The 20468-nt window shown below is 36.8% G+C and overlaps 1 protein-coding gene across 4 annotated transcripts; it reads right to left on the bottom strand.

The window, feature by feature from the left end:
• Window positions 1-5767: 5767 nt before the first annotated feature.
• Window positions 5768-14970, bottom strand: PEX5 (peroxin 5). Of its 4 annotated transcripts, none has more exons than XM_086662642.1 (15): window positions 14485-14970; window positions 13880-14014; window positions 13600-13786; window positions 13100-13293; window positions 12011-12265; window positions 11554-11667; window positions 10740-10907; window positions 10252-10517; window positions 9170-9407; window positions 8528-8612; window positions 8187-8296; window positions 7756-7980; window positions 6871-6936; window positions 6263-6357; window positions 5768-6144 (listed from the first exon to the last, which is right to left on the bottom strand). In XM_086662642.1, exons 1-15 carry the CDS (start codon window positions 14611-14613, stop codon window positions 6069-6071), a joined length of 2343 nt encoding a protein of 780 aa, XP_086518768.1. In that variant the 5' UTR covers window positions 14614-14970; the 3' UTR covers window positions 5768-6068. The 4 variants fall into 4 exon arrangements, with proteins under 4 accessions (XP_086518768.1, XP_086518765.1, XP_086518767.1 ...); XM_086662639.1 differs by having other exon boundaries at window positions 5768-6147; window positions 11554-11670; window positions 14485-14957; XM_086662641.1 differs by having other exon boundaries at window positions 5768-6147; window positions 14485-14906.
• Between the last annotated feature and the right edge of the window lie 5498 nt (window positions 14971-20468).

A 20468-nucleotide genomic window follows, 5' to 3' on the forward strand; every position in this document is an offset into this window, starting at 1 on the left:
AGACGTATATATAATATCGATAATTGATAAGGTTTGGGCCGTGACAAAATGACGAGGTCTTTGATTTATATCATGCATGGAATAAAAACAACATAGTTGTGCATGAGCAATCATATATAATGGTTGCATATGTCATAGGGTTTCGGCGGTGGGATTCTCTCAACAAGAAATATGTATATCTATCATATATGAATAAGTTTGTGAAAAGGGCCGGATGAGGAATCTGAAAAATAAATTTCTGTAAATTGAAGGTTGCGTGCAAAGTTTCAAGAATTCTGAAATTGATGATGACATCTCTATATATATATAATGATCAAATCCCATCATCACCTACCAAATTATACATATAGTACTCTCTGTGTGTGTTTGTGATGATATTTCTACCCATCCATTTACAGAAAGATAGAATAAAGAGATGGAACAAGCATCTCTCTCTCTCTCTCTTTATATATATATATATATATGTTGATGAATTGTCTATGATATTCAGTGATTTAAACTGATAATCAATCACTTTAACTCAGTACTGGTGTACAAACAGTGTTTAGTTAAGAGTGGGTATATATCAGATCATTTCATTAATCCCCCCCCCCCCCCCCCCCCCCCCCCCCCCCCCCCCCCATTCCCCCCAATTACCAGCTCCTGCAGCTGCATGTTCATCAAACCCCCACCACAAGTTCTACAAGTCTCTCTAGCTTCTAGGTAGCTCTAGCTAGGTATAATGTACAGTACATATGTGCTACTCTTACATTCCAGTATATACCTTTCCTTTCAAACAGAGATAGGTGGTCCAAAAATGATAGAGAGACCAAAAAAGAAGCCGAACTCAAACCCACACTAGGCAGTCGACAGGCCACGAGCTTCGTTGCCTAATACCGAGGAGTGATGCTAGAGAACAAGAAAAACTAAGTACACTCTAGGCAGAGCCACATAAGATTTTTGCCAATATACACTGGAATATGAGAGCTTACAGGAGGCCAAGTAATTCTACCTAAAGTCTACCTAGTTTTTCTTGTTCCTTAATATTTTTCAATAGTGAGACGTTGACCTGATGATCATCTGAGCCACTTCATGCATTTTAAGGTGTTTTCGTCTTTGACTTTTCTATCCATCTATCATTACTGAGGTGGTAAATACTTGTACATGAACCATAGGAATGAGATATCCCAACAAAAAAAATGTCTAGCTTGGATATTATGGACCACGATAATATAATGGTGTTTATTTTTTTTACCATCTGAATATAACTCGCTTGAGTCTGACTTTTTCGTATCTGTGTTATTCTTTGGACTTCTTTACGTATGACTCAAATAAACCCGAACGTTAACTTGATATGGGTTACAAGCACCATTTAGATACAAATCAAATTTTAGACTTTTTTTTTTTTTTGAACTAATCAAATTTTAGACTTGGTATTGGAAAAACTAACTCCACTCTAAAGAATTTATACATTTTCTTTATAATTGACCAGGTGACTTTTTAGACCTGGACATACAGTGGGGGATGGAAATTGTTTTAGGCCATAAGAAAATCTATGGGTACACCTAAATGTAAGTAATCATGTAGTTAGTAAGCGGGGCACAACAACATTTTCGACTTGTTTAGGAATTCTCTAACATTAACTAATACGACCAAACCAATTTTCATTAAGTTGATGATGTGTAATGAAAAATTGTAGTAAAAGAAGATACATGTATAATAATCTGAACGAGCGTTGTGTGCATACTTCAATGAATATAAGTGACCTTCAAATTTTAAGTAGCAGTGTACAAACTGTACAAATTTACCCTGACTAATAGATAGATAGCAAAGTATTTTATCCTTTTGTTTATGGATGGAGCTAGGTACCATACTATATATCCAATAGCTTATGATAGGGGATTATAGCTTCCTCTATGGCATATAGTAGTGGTATCTACAAGGAGGTATCTGTCCAACCCATCCAGTACTAGTATCCATAAAGAGGTCTTTATTGTCCATCACTTCTAAAATTTGGGAGTCGATTAATCCCTCTAATAGCAATCAATCTATCTCTCAGGTTTTGACAGAGTGGAATCCGAAGAAGGTAATAGATAGGAAATCTTTCATCCGTATGTGCATACCTCCTGCCATTGTATGGGCCACTTGGGTAGAGCGAAACAACCGATTAATGGAGAAAGATTACGACAAAGAGGCTTCCATGGAAAATATAACCACACAAGTGAAAAGTTTGATTCATTTTCGGGCTTGTAATCAAGATTGGAGTAGTACAACTCCTTTTAGCCTATACATTAGGATTTGGGATGTCTTGCACATGTTCTAGGCCTAATGTAATTTCCCGTAGTTTGTTGTTGTGTTGGTGTCTCGGTTGGTTAACCATCTTGGTTTCCACCATAGTTGTGACTTGGTTCTTCTCTTTAATGAATCTATTTTACCTTCTCTAAAAAAAATTGTCCAACACAAATGTCCACATAGTGTGTACGAAAATTATATAAGAGCAGAAAATCTAGGACCAACATAGACAGCCAGTATTTTCGACCATCTTAGAGTAACTATTCATTTCAGAAAGAGAAAAGTTGACTTTCCCATAGTGAGCGTCTAAAATGATTTAAGTTGATTTTCGACTTTTCTATCATATATTGTATCAAGAATGATATGAGTACTTCTTTGGTGACTCACTGCCATTTTAGTCTTTCAACCCAGAAAAAAAGAGAGACTAAAATACCCTTTGTCTTATTGACCATGTAGGCAAGGAAGTCACACAGGGAGTCATCAAAAGGGTATGTTTACTATTTTAGTAAGGAGAAAAGTATCAAGTTTACAATATACTAGTTCAACAAAAAAAAAAAAAAAGTTTACAATATACTCTCGTCTTCAATGGCTAAGATTACACATCTCAAACTTATCCCCATCTCTATAGGGCAAATATTTCACTATTTTCCAGTATCTTACAGATATTCTATAGAACTGTTGTAGAATTTTGGAGATATCAATTTTAGGTCTTTTTTTTTGGGACTTGGATATACTTAAAGCAAGATTTCCAATTATCTGTTCTTGTCTTATTCATAATATCTGATGTGTCTGAAAATTGATTTGGGTTGATTTTAAACTCAAAATGTTATAGTTTAAAGCGAGTTTGACTCAAAAAAATGATTAAAAAAAGTAGACATCATGATCATCAACTTATCTCCAAGAGTTGAGATTATACTTTCCAACTTTATCTTCAATGGTTAAGATTCTACCTTCAGATTATGAATAGGACTGATTGTGCGTCGGTTGAAGTTATAGAATTGCATATGCCTAAAAAATAGATTATACCGTCAGGTTTTTATATATATAAGAATAATGACATTATACCCGACACGAATCCTGACTGAGTCCCGACAGGCTGACATGTCGGGCCAAGATCTAAAGAAAAAAGTGATTTTTTTTCTCTCTCTAAGTCCTGTCCCGACACGTCAACCCGTCGGGACTCTTGTGGGAGATAGAATCAGGGTTGTATATAATAGGCCAGCGCTTTGGGGAAAGCTAAATAGTTTCCGGGGTGTGAAATTTTAAAGGGAATATGTAGAATTTTGAAAATTTTCTGGGAAAACATATTTTATGGGGAATATTTTTTAACACCTCATGTATTCGCCACCTCATCGTCTTCACCGGTGAAGGTCGCCGGCCGGCCAATTTCCGACCGGCGACCTTCAACCATAAATTTTTTTTTTTTCCTTCTCCTCTCTCTCTAGATCTGATCTAGAGAGAGGAGAAGGAATTTTTTTTTTGTTTTAGGGTCGAAGGTCGCCGGCCGGAAATTGGCCGGCCGGCGACCTTCACCGGTGAAGACGATGAGGTGGCAGAGAGAGAGAAGTGAGGTGGAGAGAGAGAGAGCTGAGGTGGAGAAGTTATTTTGCTTTCCCCTAAATAAAATTGTCAAACAAAATTGGCAAATTTTTGACCAAGTCTTCACACTCCGAAAACTATTTTGCTTTTCCCAAAGCGCTGGAGAAAGGAAGGTAAAGAGCGGATGGGATGGAATGAAATGTGCACGTTGTGGAATGCAAGGAATCCCATAGATTAGTATTGCTTCCCTCACACGTCCCCTGGGGCCCATTCCCACCACCCCCACACTATACTTCATCTGCTGAAGAGAGAGAGAGAGAGAGAGAGAGAGAGAGAAAGAGAGACTCCCTTGCCTTGTGATTGTTATATGTGAGAGAAGAGGTAAACTAGATTAGGAGGAGTGCATGGGCATATCAGAAGAGTATCAGAGACAATGAAAGAGAGAGATGATGGGGAGTGAAAGGGATGGAGAAGGAGAGGGGTGGTGGTGGGGAGAAGTAAAAACCTTGATAGATGAGAAAAAAAAGGTATTGGAGTTAGTAGGGGGGCCGTGTGGAAGAAGTAAAGGGGAAAACAGCAGCAGCACCAACACAAGTAATAGTAATAGTAGTAGTAGAAAGGAGGAGTATATATCATATGCCTTCATTATTCATTTTTGGTCACATGGTAAGGTGGTGGTGGATAGTACCACCTCCCCTCCTCGATTCCCACAATCACTCTCCTCCTCCCCAATCACCCATTCCCCTCTAAATGATCTGATCTATTCTAACTACAGAGAGAATCTACACCAAATGATTTAGAGAGAGAAAACCCAAAATAGTGAAAGTGTTCATACTTTTTCTCTCCTTTACCTTTTCACATGAGTACATAACTTTGCCCTTAATGGTTATGTTATTATTTTCAACATATACCAAGTCAATTGCAACAAAAAAAAACATATACCAAGTCAACTTATTATCCCTCCTTGTATATTAATTCTCATATATATTAAATATATAGATATTCCAAAGGAATAATATACGACGGGTTGTTCTATGTCGAAACAACAAATAGAACTGGATAGGTTGGATCGACTGACACTTCACAGTTCAAGTGGAATCTTTTGTCTATACACAACTCATGCTCTTAAGTCTCCGCATTTCAAGTGGAACCTTTTATCTATATACGATGGGTTGTTATAGTCCCAGATGTTACAAAATCACACGGTTTTCTAGTTACAACATTTCAACCAATAAGAATGCAAACACCTCTCAAGGTTATTACAGTTTTCGACTCGGATACCATCTGTAACAACATAACCACCAACATCGATCCCATCAGGCACCAACACCACCACGTGGATCGGCTACTTTTCTTAGAAGGGAGTGAAAACCTACTTAACAACTCTACGAGTTACTCGTAAGCATGCCTGCATAACATATTCCATTCGATATGGATTCAGGGATCCACAACTACTTATTCTTCATATGAAGAATCTCTTTTTCTTTTTTGGCAGAAAAAGAAACCCAGGAAAGGGTATTCTTTATTAACAAAAATAACAATCTTTAGATGAAGAAAAAGAATCTCTATAAGACAAGAAGATCCTGATACATTTTTCTCTCAGGGTGGAATCAAATATGATCTAATAAGAATATTCAACTTTACAATTATTCTGCAACAAAATTTGTCTCTTTCACGGACCAAAAAAGCATTTGTAATTATAACACTCCCTATTACATAACCTAAAAGATCACTCATAAAATTTGGTAGGGTCCAATAAGGTGGTCCATTTTTGAACAATAAAAAAGAAAAGGTGGTCCATCTAAGTTTAATTTAACTCAGCCAGGCACGTCGCACGGGCACAGCTGTGTCCGTGGAGCTATGATATACTATAGTACTCGATTTCGCCTGATTAATTCGGTCCCAAAAGAAACTACTGCGACATCCATGTTCAAAAAATTAAGAGCAATCAACCAGATCAAATTGCCGTTTATTGGTTTGGTTTGGTAACAGTCATTTTCCCAACAAAAATGTAAAAAATACTATCATTTTTATTGTTATTTTTTTTTTGTATACTATGATATTGTCATTCTTCAATTACACCTGAGCTGTGAAATTCTCGACGTCTGTGATGGTCCCAAATGCTCATTTATTATGGCCCTGCTGCCACACGCGTACGAAGAGAGAGGTCCGAGTCTCACAGAAGCCCGTATATATCCACCGTTCTCGATGTCCCCATTGTAGTCAACAACCGATGCTTCTCGTTAGGAAATATAATTTCAAAGCGGAAATTCTTTCTGGAGAATTTCGAGATTCCTCGAGTCACAAGCTCCAAGCATATCTTTCCGAGAACAGCTGCTGATAAATAAAGATTACTTTGTGATACTTATGTCACATGAAACTCCCTAATTACATTATTTACATGAAAAGTACTATTATAAGAAGTACATATAGAAATGTATCAGAAACTTACCTAAGTGAAATTCTCAAATATTCCCAAGCGTTATCTGCTTTGGGGTTCATTGCCAGTGCTCGAACATAGTATCGAATGGATTCCTCGTACCTACCCTGAAAATGTTTGCATGTCAATCAGTTAAAAACCTCAAACTAATTCTGGCCTTCTGGGTATATCAGATACAGTAGCTAGAAAAGTATTTCCCCGAATAGGTAACAAAGGTTAACTTGCTTTTGGGGTTTCATGAAAAATGTACATAAATTGTAGGACATCTCACTGTGCATAAATTGTCAGTAAATTCTATACGGCATGAATTAGAAGAAGAATTGCTAAGAAATGACCTAGTGATTTAGGTTTTGCCTGTTGATTTAGAATATTATATAATGTAATATTAATCCTCCAACCTAAAGTTTAAGCAAAAAGATACCCAAAAGTTGTGTTCACGTGTCTAGTTTCTGATATCTGTTCCTTTTAAGTATTACTGAACTTGACTTTGTTTGTATCGATATAGTAGCAACTACTTAATTAGATAAGATCCCAAAATCACTCTACTCTAGGAGCGATAGTTTACATGTTAACGTAGCGGGTACCAACAATATAACTGAAAGACTGACGAGGGAACAAACCTGGTTGGCGAAACTGATGCCCATATTTGCCCATGCACGAACATAGTTGGGCTTCAAATCTAGAGCCTGCGGACAGAAAGAAACATATTTTAATAAATAGATCTTTGCTAAAAACTAACATAATAAACTGGAATGCTGTAGGAAGCAGAAACTCGTAAAGCCTATCTCGTTAGATGGCTCCATGCGTTTTTGCTGCATTCAATGTTGTAAAACACGTTTTTATGCCTCAAGGCGGTTTGCTCTCACAAGGCGAGGCAGCACCTCGAGGCGTATAAGGCGTGAACTATTTGTTCGCACGGAATTAAATTAACTATGTACAAAAATTTAATAGTTTTTCTACTTTTCTATCATATAATATGAAGTCGAAGTGTTTAATAAACAAAAATGTTAATGTTTTTATGTTGTCCAACAACTCAAAAACAATAAGTGACTTCAGTTGCACATGTTTTACCCTCGGGTTCAAATACGTACGCCTCGGCATCAAACCCCCCCCAATCCCTAGATAATCTTAGATAAATAACAAACTGAAGCAGAAATCTTTCCACACGCTGATTTCTCATTAACTTGTTGCAACTTGACCCAAAACCTAGTCCATTCCTAGGTCTAAACCCGCCAGCATTTAGATGGTAGACCCCGTATCCAAGTTGTCCTAGAGTCTAAGTATTTATCATACCTCCAACACCAGAAATCAGATATTTCAAGTGTAGTATTATTGCTCACAAGAACACTAACAAAAAGAGTCCAAGTCGTAAGAATCATACGGCGATGATGTCTAATGCACTTTCGGCTTCTAGTAGGCTTTACACTTTATCCTTCAATATACTACAACTGAGACCCTTAAACCACACCTCACGGGGTGTCACCGCAATATAAATATCAAACTACCTGTTGATAAGCCATTATTGCATCTGCACTCTGAACACTGTTAGCTTGAGTAGCACCCAGTTTGTTCCAGAGAGAATAATCACGTGGTTTGAGACCTAAAGCAATCTGGAACGCTGATATAGCTTTGTCAAAATCTCTGGTCAAGTTGTATAGGACACCAAGAACTATGTGAACATCGGCATCTTCAGGAGACATAGTAGCAGCTTCATTGAATGATGAAACAACCTGCAAACATAAAGACAGTAACTTCTTCAATTCCTTAATAAATCAGAGCATTCGACCTGATACTGACTGAAGTGATCGGAATCTTCTCTGTGGCCCTATAGATCATAGGAAAATCCTGAGAGTAAAGACCCTAAAAATGAATTTCTACTCTGAAGAATAATAACTAAGAGCCGTATTTCAGACATTTTCCGAAAATCGAATCTTACATCTGCAATATATGGAGAATCGGACTGCAGTGGAGGGGCAAGACCTCCATACTTAGGGTGATGCTGAAGCCAACTGTATAAATATTTCAAAGCTGCAGCTTGCTCCAGCTCTGCAAAGACTTTCCAATTATTAATCATACTATTCAATGTATACAACATAGAGAACCATAGAGACGAATTGTAGCATGCAACTCCTCCAAAGAGAAAATCAGAGAGATGTTTCTGAAGGAAAAATATGCCAGTCAACTTGGTATGCTTCCGATTTGGCGAAACAATTTTAGAAATACTTAGGACTGTTTGTACACTTATGCTGTAAATCTTATAGGTGTAACGCTACTAACCGTTTGTGTGACTCACACCAAGAGCAAGAAGCACTTCCAGATTTGTTGGATCAGCCTCGTGTGCACGCATCATCGATGCAATAGCCTGCAAAAATACTTATGTTTAACTTAGATGGGTATAGAAGAGGGAAACCTAAACGAAGTTACTTACTAAATGGTCTATGTCTGTCTATATCTGATCTTTTGAAGATGAGAAAGACTTGTCTCTCTGCACTAACTGAACCGAAGGGGGTTCTGGCTCTGGTGCTTATTAGATTAAGAACCAAGCATTTCAGAAATCCAATGGAGGAATTGAAATCCGATTACATTTACATAGACCATCAAGCAACATGCTGCATTTGAGAATGCTTGACAAGTAATCAGGAATTTTTTTTTATTTATAAATAGACTAACGCTACAAATATATTATATCGACAGTATATAAGGAAAAGAAAATTTCATGTGATGCACCTAACAGGCCAATGTCCTAATTATCTGCAAAGTGCAAAGTTTCTATGTCTCTTAACCAAACAATTTCATTCTGTAGAGCCTACAGATTGAAGGAGAACCTGATTATGCAACAAGGAAGCACCCCCAAAAAAAGGATAGAATGGACTGAGGCTAAATAGTGTTCGAAATTTAAAATCCAAAAAATAGTACAACCTGCTGATCGTCGTCATTTTCTGCATGTGTTATTCCAAGCAGCCTCCAACCTTCAGCGTTCTCAGGGTTCTTTAAAACTTCAGCCTCTAAAGCAAGCACAGCTTCGCTTAGGTTCCCTTTGCGGAAAAGTTCTTGCCCTGCTTCCATAGGATTAGGATGACCAACATAAGGGTTCGTGTCAGAAAAGGCATAAACTCCTCTCGAAGCATTTGACTTGGTTGTTTGCTCCTTTAAGTACCTATATCCAACCAAGAAACAAGTAAATATGAAACTCTGCCCCTGGACAAAGAGGGGAGTCATACACCAGCTTCGGATTCTCTTAGCAAGAGGTAGAGCTTCAGGGTCACAACGTAATCATGTAAAAGATAGAACTGTTTAAAACATAAGTTTCTTAATATTGACGTTGTATCATGCTTATCATTGAAGCAATCTAAATGAAGTAAAGTAGGAACCTGAAGTAAAACTTAATAGCGGCATAAAAGAAAGGTGAGAGCAGAATTTGTCTCAGCTTTTTCCGTAACATTACTGCATCACTTCCATGTTAGGTAGTTGGTCAATGAGAACTTTTATTCAAATTGGGAGATGACAATTGATATAATATGATTCGAGAATTGAAGGGATTTAGGTGGCTTCCTTAAGGATTCCTTCCTCATGAAAGAAAACAACCACCAATCTATCATCTTAGAGCTGTCCTATTAGTTGTGGTTGCATTTGAAGTTTCAAGTAATGTAGGGTTTATTGTGTAGACAAAAATAACAACAACATGGAGCTTCAGCGCTTACTTCCATATTGATACATAAATAGGCATGAATATTTGAAAACTATACACGAATATACTGCAGCGTAATGTCACCCTGTAATTGAATTATAAAGCTTTCGCCTGATTATAAGAATAGAATCAACTGATATGAAATATGGTATGTATTTGGTAACCAAAAGTTTGTTTTCTCATAGTCTTCCCCGTAAAACAAAAAAGAAGCACCTGATAGTAGTAGTAATAGCCTGAGGTAGAAATAAGAACTTGTGGTGGTCCACTCTACATATATGTCAAGAAACTTTCTCATGAATATCAAAAGCCTTACTCATCATACGCAGTTGCCCACTCCGATGAATCCGTCTCCAGTGCTCCTTCAGCAACTTGCTTCCCAAATTCATCTGCCCAGTCCTGAACATGCAGCTTGGAGAACTCATTGACCCACTCGTCATCAGCGCCACGTTGCCCTTGTTCATTGGCAAACTGAGTCGCCCATGAATCAGCTCCACGAGAGTGCTGAAACTCAGATGCCCACGAATCAGCCCCACGAGAGTGCTGAAACTCAGATGCCCACGTCTCAGGCCCATGGGCGTGCTGAAAGACCACAAGAATTAGAAAGATAAATGAGCGGCTAAGGGGAAAAATTAGCAAAAAAACTAATTGAACAACAAAAAGCACGACATTATTTTTGCATGACGCAGATTAAAAGAATGTCTAATAATTAAATGAAGTATAAGACCATGACAGTCTCAAACTTGTTTGAGACCTAACTGGAATTTCATGTAAATACTGACTAGATAGTATAAATAAATGTACCTCACTAGCGAACTGATCAGCCCAGGAGTTGGAGCCAGCATTGTATTTCTGTTGAAATTCGTTTGCCCAATCACCTGATGTAGATGCTCCCACTGGCTTGACTTGATTATCATCGATAATAAGCTCACCGCGACTCATTTTTGACACAAATTGAAAGAACTTTGAGTTCTAACAAAAACAAGAAAACAAAATATCAGTGAGTGAGCACTTCAATCATAATACATGCTGGCTACATCCTTGCAGATAAATCAAATGGAAAGAAGTATCCTCACTATGCGTACTTTACTCGATAACCAATAGTATGCCCTTAGTTCTAGTACAATATTACAGATACGCAATACCCTACCATGTGAGACTATGAGTATGCGGTATCTTAGGGGTATACCTCGTATGTACCCTATTTCAGAGTGTTTCGTGCTTTTTTACAATGGAATAAATACTCTTTATGATGCATTTAGAATAGATACACCTACTCCAGCCATTTTATATCTATTAAACTTAAAATCAAAACTAGTCAACCAAAAAATCCTGTAGTTAACAACTCAAATAGTTTAACTTACAGTTTTCACAAAGAATTAGGTTGATAAGGCTAGAGATACCGGTACGCTGAATTTGGAGTACCTGATTGATAACCTACCCACAAAGGGTACAGGGAATCCTATACATGGTACACAAGGGGGAGATAGAGTATTTGGTAACTCTGTTCTAGTATACTTCCTTTGGTAGTACCTCTACCCCATAGTGCGTATAGTCATAACAATTTGTTAAGTAAATCTTTATATTGAAATTCAGAGTAATGACACCAAAAACAAACCTGAAACTTTGGGTCATTATTTTGAGCTAGTGTATGTGCAAGCATACGGGTCTGCTCCATCGCCGCGAAATTATTAGCACCTTGCATTTGACCCATGGGGATCATCTGAGATTGCTGCTGCAAATTTATGAAATTGTAATGTATACAAAATTATATACGAAGATGTAGAGCTTAAAATAGATAATTAAATTTAACTTACAAATAGTTGCAATGATTCATAATCTACAACGGCTCTTGTAACTAATATATTTAAGAAATGACAGGTTCAATTCAGTGTTTCCATAAATTGAAACCGCTTTATGCTTTAAGTCTATGTCAAAATAGGTGAAAAATAAGTTCACATTTAACAACCTAATAGGGTTTATTCAATATGAGTGGGCGAAGTTAATAGGATCATAAGATCTAACAGAAAAAATAATATACGAAATAGGTGCTAATTGCTACTATGCTTCCTAACCTGTGCAAATTCAGAGGCCCAACCATTAGGCCCATGCTCTTGTGCAAATGAATGGGCCCAAGATTCCGGATTACCACGTAACACCATCTGTTGGTTAAATTCACCTGCCCACCCATCTCCAGCTTGAGGAACTCCAGCTCCCAGATTACCTTGACTATCATTCCAATATTTTTCCATTTCATGCATTCCAGCTGGCATATACCCTTTTGCACGCAGATCATTATCTATTTCTAAAGAATGCAATAGTGCATTTACCTGAGAAAATAGCAATTGTTAACTATTTCCTAGTATAAGCAAGAGTATGACTTTGTATAGTAAACTGCTAGTATCTGAAGGGAATAGCATGGAGTTGCAAGTTGGAAACAGGCCCCCATGACACCTATAGCAACCAAAATTCAATGAATATAACTCAACGAACATATCAAACTTAACTTTCTCTACTGACTCGGTCTGAGTTGAAAGTCTAGTCTAGCCCAAAACTCAAAATAGAGTTGAAAAAATACTAGTAGGTAAGGACAAAACTATAATAAAGACTCACCCACCTAGAAATTTGAGCAAACTCAACTTATATCAATTTATGATGTAAACTCTCTCAGCCTTGAAGTGGTATTAAAGGAACTAAGTCAATACTTAGCAAACGAGTTCGATAAGAAAAAAAACGTGTGTATCATTATTGATCAGGTCAAAATCAGCCAATTTCAAAACCAAGAAAGACGGTTGAAAACTGCAAAATAAGTTTGTTAGGAGAGAAGACGAGGCGGAATCTTTTACTAGGTCACTTAAAAAGGTGAGAAATCAGATAGGAGCTGCGCCAAAACATAAGATAGAGCTTTGTAGGTTCTCGCCCACACTTTTGACAGTATAGGTAAGGAGGTCCAAGTTGGTCTGTTCAAGATTGATTAGATAGCTAGAATATTCTTAGTTATGACTAATCAAGTTCTGCTTGCGCGACGTATAGAGATGTTTATTTAACTCCAGCATATAAGGAAAGAACGACAAAAAAGAAAAACTACTACCCTGACGTAGAAAAAATATGGTGTTTTGACAACTACTCTTTTACTTCTGCTAGTTCTATTATCTATGTCAAACCTGTGCATTGATAAACTCTTCGCCTTTATCTGCAAAGAAGTGGCGGGCCATAATGCTACTACGATCACGTATACATTGTTTATCACCTTCAGACAATCCCAAAACTGGAAGCTGGACAGGACGAAAAGGAACACCGGCATGGCTACTTCCAACAAAAGAGTGCAAGAAATTTGACAATACTCTCTGTGGTGGTCCTACAATGAGAATGGAGACATAAAGAAAAAAAAATATATAAATATAATAACTGAAAACTAAAATCAGTACATGAAGCCCTTCACTAAGAACATCATATGCAAATTATGCAACACGCGCCACAGGTTGTTACACCATATACAACATTTTTGGAGTACAAGTAGAGGAATTCATGCCCACTCAAGCACAAAAACAAATCACAAAAAGCTGGATGCAAGTCAACCCATTAACAAACTTTTCACAAAAAGTTGGATGCAAGTACAAAGCATTTGAAGGCAAAACATCAAAACATGTTATTTGAGGTTTACCATCCAAAGTGGGTTGAATCTGAGAGCGAGCGCCGGACTCGTAAATCTGCTCAAAATTGGGAACATTTGATGGCATTTCTCTAGGCTGAAGATAAGGAGGAGGGGGAACTTGAGAGCGACTGGAGTCGTTCCAAGCCGCGTCAAAACCTCCCTGATCTCTGCTGAAGGCATCGAGAAATTGGCGACCCTGAGGCACGATAACGAAAATTTGATCAAGTAAGTAAAAACAAGTAAGCTTCAAAACGGCGAGAGAGATAGTAAGGGATATTGAATAGTAAACCTGAGCATCAGAATGAGGATGAAATTGGGGTTGTTGATCAAACTCTGAACCTGGGAGGGTTGTTGCTTCATTTCCAGGGTAGAAAGAAGGATCAGCTGGATTTGTACGCGTTACTGGTAATTCCCTCGCACCTGGCTGTTCATTTATGAAATCAATAAACAATTGAATTCCGTTAATAATACAGGTCCAAATTTGTTACAACTGAATCAAATGAAAAACCTCATTTTTTTTCTTATTGTCTGAATCTGCCTCATCTAAATTCGAACTGTCTAACTCATATAAACACAAAAATCAACCAAAACGAGCCGTTCAGACAACTCAGACTGTCAGACATCACTGAGTGAGACAATAACAAACTTTATGAAATCTTACTCGAGTCAATTCAGACATGTAAGTCAGATTCTTACAAAAAAAAAAACTCTACCTAACAGGAGATAGATAGTAGCCCTAAAAACTGAAGAACAGAATTACGAAGCAATTGTCTAACAGTGAAGAATTATAGAACTGTCTACTACGAAGCAAGAGCGATTGACATAACTAATCGATATGAAATTGAAGAACTATCAAAATAAAGAGAGAGAAAGAGAGAGAGAGAGGTTTTTTACCGGAGTTTTAGAAGAAGAAGAACCACCAAAGAGAGTATTAGCAAGCTGACCAATTGGATTAGAAGTAGAAGAAGAAGATCCTGGTACTGCACAAGCAGCTCCTCCTGAAACCAAATCTCTCATCGCCATCTCTCTCTCTCTTTCTTCTTCTTCTTGTTCGATTCAATCGAATCGGTTTTTGAGGAAGTGATGAAGGAAATGAAACCAATTTGGGATTTAAGACAAAACTCTCTCTCTCTCTCTTTTTTTTTGTTAATAACTCTCTCTCTCTCTCTCTTCTCCGTTATCTTTATCTCTCTCTCTAACTAGAAGCGGCCATGGTTTTGTTTCGCGTGCCCAATTATAAGACTCACCTACTTCGTCCTTATGAGTAGTGGGTGGACAATACCCTCCGTACCCACTCTTCCAACGTTTCCGTTGATGGGTTCGGTTATTGTCCGGAAATTTGTCCAAATGCTAGGGATTCAACGAGTAAATTGTAAAAATCCCATTCTCTGTGGCGGAGCGATTTCCGTTTTGGTGGTTGCGTCGCTTGATTTTGATTCTCATTCTCTCCTCCGTCTATGTGAAGTATAACCCTCGCCGGATCTGGCGAGGGTTTCCTCTATATCTCCCTCTATCTCCCTTAATTATATTTCTCTTCCTCTTCAACCCTAAACCTAAATTTCAAACACACTTCATTCTCTTCTCCTCAATCAGATCTACCTTCTGGTTCTAACAAAATAACTTTCATTCTTGAGTTGCCTCTGTTTAAGATTACGGCAAGAAAAAATTTCAGGAGATTTCTTCATGAACGAACTTTAATTCAATTTTGTGAAAACTTTGGATAATCTGGATCTGTTTTTTTCTTTTTTGAATCCAAGGGAAACATATCCATTAATAGTGATAAAATCACAATGATACAAGGATAATAAAATTATTTCTCTCTGTCGGATGCGTCATGCTATTTACAAACCTGTAAATGCAAATGCCTCATAAAGGGGGAGAAATTGGACTAGACACTGACACTATTGGGATCCTAAAGATCCGAGAAAAGAGACCCTAAAGATCTGACAAAAGAATCCTAAAGATCCGACAAAATATTAACAATACTAAATTAAAGAAAATACTAATTTAAACCCCCTTCGCTTTCGCCGGAAAACCGTCATTGTCGCCGGAAAACCGTCGTCATCGCCGGAAAACCGCCACCTTCATAGAAAAAAAACCGTCGTCATCATCGGAAGACATAATTAATTCAGCAAGTCTCAACGAATCAATTCCTTCTTCTTTGTTAGCGATCCCTTGTTCTTTCAACCCAGATCTGATGATGATGAAATTGAAGTTAAAGGATAACTTTCTTCTTTCTATTTTCCTCTGTTCCTGGCCATTAGAGAACCTCATAAGGTTAACTACTTTCTCTCTACCCCAAACAAATCCGAACTCCAATAAAATAGGATGGCGGTTTTGAATATCAATCCCCCCCAATCTATACACTCTCTCTATATATACATACATGGTGGAAAATCAAGAGAGAATGGAAAATCAAGAGAGAATGGGAAGTGATGTGAAGTTTGGAAATCAAGAGAGGATGGAAAGTTTAATGATGAAGATTGGAAATCAAGACACCATTTGAAATATTGATGGCTAAGAAGAAACAGAAGGCAATCATAAACTCAAGCAATTTGAAATAATTTATGGAGAAGAGACACACCAAAGCAAAAAAGATCATCAAAATCCCATTCCTTCCCAATTCCACTTTCTCTCTCTAAGAGAGAGAGAGCGGTTCCGATAATCTGGATCTGTTATTGGGTAAAGAAACATTGTTTTCTTTCATCCTGGTCAGGTAATTTCATTCAATTTTGATCTTTATCATGGAAGAAATTAGGTTTTTACAAAGTCTGTTAATGGGGGGTTTGTGGTGTTTAACAACAATGGTGGTGGTGGGTTTAGTGTGTTTATGGTGGTTCGTTTGTGAATATTTTGGTCCATATTTGAAGACAATATGAATGTGTTGTTGGAGAAGTGGAGGCGTCGATGTTGATGAAGAGGCGACTGGTTTTCTTTGGTGGCGGCGGTGTTCCGGTGATGGTGGCGGTCTTGTCGGTGAAAAAAGGCGGTTTTCCGGCGGCATTGAAGGTTTACCGGCGATGGTTATTTTAGTTTTTTTCAGTTATTTTTGTCGGATCTTTAGGATCCTTTTGTCAGATCTTTAGGGTCTCTTTTCTCGGATCTTTAGGATCCCAATAGTGTCTGTGTCTAGTCCAATTTCTCCCCCTTAAGGAGGCATTTGCATTTACAGGTATGTAAATAGCATGACGTATCCGAAAGAGATAAATAACTATTATCATCCTTGTATCATTGTGATCTTATCACTATTAATGGATATGTATCCCTTGGATTCAAAAAAAAACTAGTAAATTGTACAAATGCTCCAGATATTTTTCAAATCGCGAAACTGACCCTTTTTCTATTTTTTATTTTTCTTGTTCCAGTTTTACCCTCCTATTTAGGAATATCTAGAATGTTTTATTTCTCAAATTTTGCCTTAAATTTAACCGAGCGCCTTCCCTCTTCTTTTTCTTCACTCGATTTTAACTCCCCCTTCCTTTTGTATAATCCCTTCGCGATAATTTCAGTTAGAATTTGTTACAGGTCTGCTAATAATCATCCATTTGTTATGGATTTTGTGTCATTTTTCTTTTTCTTGTATAGATTTTTTTTCTTTGGTATTTAGTTTCTTGGTTTCTTCTTTTCATGTACTTCTCTGTACTTTTTCTCTTCTCTGGTAATTATATGAAGAGATTATCACGTCTACCTGATACAATTTCTTAATAAGAATCTCATTGTAGAAATGGTAATCTTGTTGAAGCAACTAAAGTTTTAAATCAAATGGTGAAGGAAGAGTGTAATCCAAATGCATCGTCTCTCAATCCAGTATTTTGATCTATTTTGAAGTTGAAAAATGTTAATGGGGCTCATAGAATGGTTGGTAAAATGAAGGAGATGAATTATAAGCTAAATACAGTGGCTTATAATGTACAAATGAGAATGTTTGCAAATTCAAAATCAACTGATATAGTTCTTTAAGTTGAAGAAATAAATGAAAGAGAATGAAGTTGAGACAAATGTGAACACCTAAAATATTTTGATATCAATGTTTTGTGGAATTGGACATCGGGATCAAGCTTATAAAGTTTTGACAGAGATGATTGAGGGTAAATGCTTGAAACCCAGTTCTCCAATTTATGAGTTGGGTTTTGGTGCAGTCGAGGAAAGTTGGTCAGATCAAGAAGCACGAAGAACCACTAGAGAAGATGGTCAATAAAGGTTTCGTGTGTTGTCCTCTGTAGTGATAGGAAGTCCTTGTTAGATCTCTGAATTTCTTAGACGCGAGATTCAGAAAATAAATTCGTTGTATTTCTGTTATCACAGGACTAAATTTTGCTTAGTTTTCTAAATTACAATCTAAAAGATAACTTGCTTTCTTAATGTAAGCTTAAATTTTGTTGGAAGACCAAATATGTTGCTCTCCATTAAGGGATTATATGTTCATAAGGGTCTTCTTTTCCACAGGAAAAATGGGTATTTATCTTATCTACCCACAGCTAATGCGTATTCGGGAATACTCTAAAATGACGAAAAAGGACAAAAAACTGAGAATTACTTAAAAAAACTGGGATGATAAAATCAGAGATTGAGAGGAACAAATCGGTGACTTCATGTCGAATTCCTTTTAAGGGAATCGACACAAACACTCCAATAGCTTCCCTGTGTTGGGTACGATGGATTTATGTCGTTTGTCTTTGTGAGTTCGACCTGGATCCACCGATTTCGACTATGCACCAAATAAATTCAATTAAGATCATTGAAATCCAAGGTAATTACGTTAAATCTCACGTTTATTTCAAGATCAAACACACAATCAAAAATATTGGTGCAAATAGTTGTTACAAAACCCCAATTTCGATAAATTGAAAACCCTACATTTTGGTCGAAATCAAACCCTAGGTTCTGGTACAGTTAAAACTCTAAAAAAAAAGATTTGGCCTTCTCAAATCCGTGTGAGACAAATCTTAGGTAGCTCATGTGGGAAGAATATAACAACCTTGTGTGATCGTTGGTTGGATAAATTGGGACAGAGAGACGGTGATTTTCGCAAGAACGAGGAATTGAGGCTCAGTTTCTCCTATAGGAAAACCTGGAAATTTCCTTATAAACGGGGGTTAACACTGAATAACAAAACGAAAAAGGAAAAAAAACATTTGGGGAAATTCAAAATTTTTGAGACAATTGACCAAATGGATCAGCTGATCCGGGACCTAAGAATATCGATGATAGTGGACATTCACTTCTTTTACAAAGATGATATAACACAATTGAATGATGAATATCTCACCCGAATTGATGATCCCGTAACTTCCGTTTATTTGAGTGTCCGTCAGTAGGTGTCGATGTGGTTACCGGAGAATGTCGGTAGTAGTTCACAATCTAGGATTTTGTTTTGGAAGAAAAATGAATTTTGTTATAAACAAAAAAGATAAAAGAAGAAAACAGTGACGAACTTCACCCAAGTTAGTTGATCGGGTGTTTATAGAGAACTCGAGTCAATAGTCATTGATCCAAGTCAACGAAATTGCCGCCCGCTAACAGCCTTTAGGCCCGGTGTCTTTAGAGCCACCAAGAGCATAAGTATCAATTACTATGACTGACACGTGAAACCTATTAGACCATAATAAACATTTCAAGGTTTGTTGAGGATATAATTTTTTTTTTTTCAAAAATGAATTCTAAAATTAAAATCCCCTTTTTATTTTATCCTTTTTAATAAACATGTCAAAATCCCTAAATTTTTTTAATCTATTGAGTATTTATTACGCGCCAAGCCCCTACCCATGCTTTGATTCTTTTTAAGAATCACCGAAAAAGAATCAATCTTGGGCACTGATTAGTGAAAACAACCAAGAAAAGCATGCATTTTAACGTGCCATCAATCACTAAGAAAAAAGTAGAACTCAATAAAAGAATGTGATCAAACATTAAACAGAAAATGGTAACTCCACTCTACAGGAAAACTATTGTCAACTTATCTTGAGATCTTCGAGTTTGGAACTTAAACAACTGGTCTAGTTGATTGGTCTTAATCAATAGTTTGGAACCATTGTATGAAGAAGTAGATGAAGATGTGAGAAGGGAGTTATCAATTAAATTTACAATAGTATCAAAAATTTCCGATATTATTTGATTAGTCTTAATCAATAGTTATCAATTAGATATAGATTTATTTAAATCATGATTTTCTTAGATAACGAGGAGAATTTAGAATGGATATTTGTGATACTAATTTATTAATTTAATGTCTTTTATTTCTTTATTTAAAATTATTATTAAAAATTACTGTTATCCAATATGTATTTTCTTTTGTTATAGTTTACTGACTTAATCAACAATGGTTGAAGGTATGTAATCCCCCATCTTGCTAGGATTTTATTTTTCCTACATTTGGTATCAGAAACTTCCTTTGATTTTGTTGAGTATTTTTTATACTAATTTATTGTGTACAATTTAAGGTATTTTATTTCTTTCTCTAAAGGATATTTAAAGAATAATAATTAGAATCATATAATTATCCAGTATCTGTTTCATTTTGTTATAGTGTACTGACTTAATTAACGATGGTTGAAGGTATATAATTCCTCATCTAGTTATAATTTAATTTACATTTGGTATCAGAATCTTCCTTTGACATATTAACGTATCGTTTTTTTCTTCTTGGTTTTCCTTTTGGAGGTAGTGTGTCCTCCAACAGCAGGGACAATAAAATTTAAAAGAAGCCAATTTCGCCGGACCGCATATTGTTTTCCGATTCTTATTCTTTAAGGCATGTCCGTAAATTGTCACCATTTCTTTGCTTTTTCTGTGGGTTGATTGTCGATTAGAATGCATGCTTTTCTTTGCCATTTAGACCGACCAGTGGGGAATGGTGGTAGCAAAAATTCTTTTTTTGG

The sequence above is a fragment of the Eschscholzia californica genome, unplaced genomic scaffold, assembly GCF_041429995.1.
Source record: "Eschscholzia californica isolate CP2 unplaced genomic scaffold, dmEscCali1.0.p SCAF_2, whole genome shotgun sequence".
Lineage (NCBI taxonomy): Eukaryota > Viridiplantae > Streptophyta > Magnoliopsida > Ranunculales > Papaveraceae > Eschscholzia > Eschscholzia californica.

Bases quoted from the DNA above. Each gene is read 5' to 3' on its own strand.
- PEX5 (XM_086662639.1), bottom strand. From the start codon at position 14,613: ATGGCGATGAGAGATTTGGTTTCAGGAGGAGCTGCTTGTGCAGTACCA. The intron at 10,908-11,553 runs GTTTGTTTTTGG...TGTTTTTGTTAG, and splicing joins ATAATGACCCAAAGTTTCAG to AACTCAAAGTTCTTTCAATT. The intron at 7,981-8,186 runs GTAAGATTCGAT...TTATGTTTGCAG, and splicing joins ATTCTCCATATATTGCAGAT to GTTGTTTCATCATTCAATGA.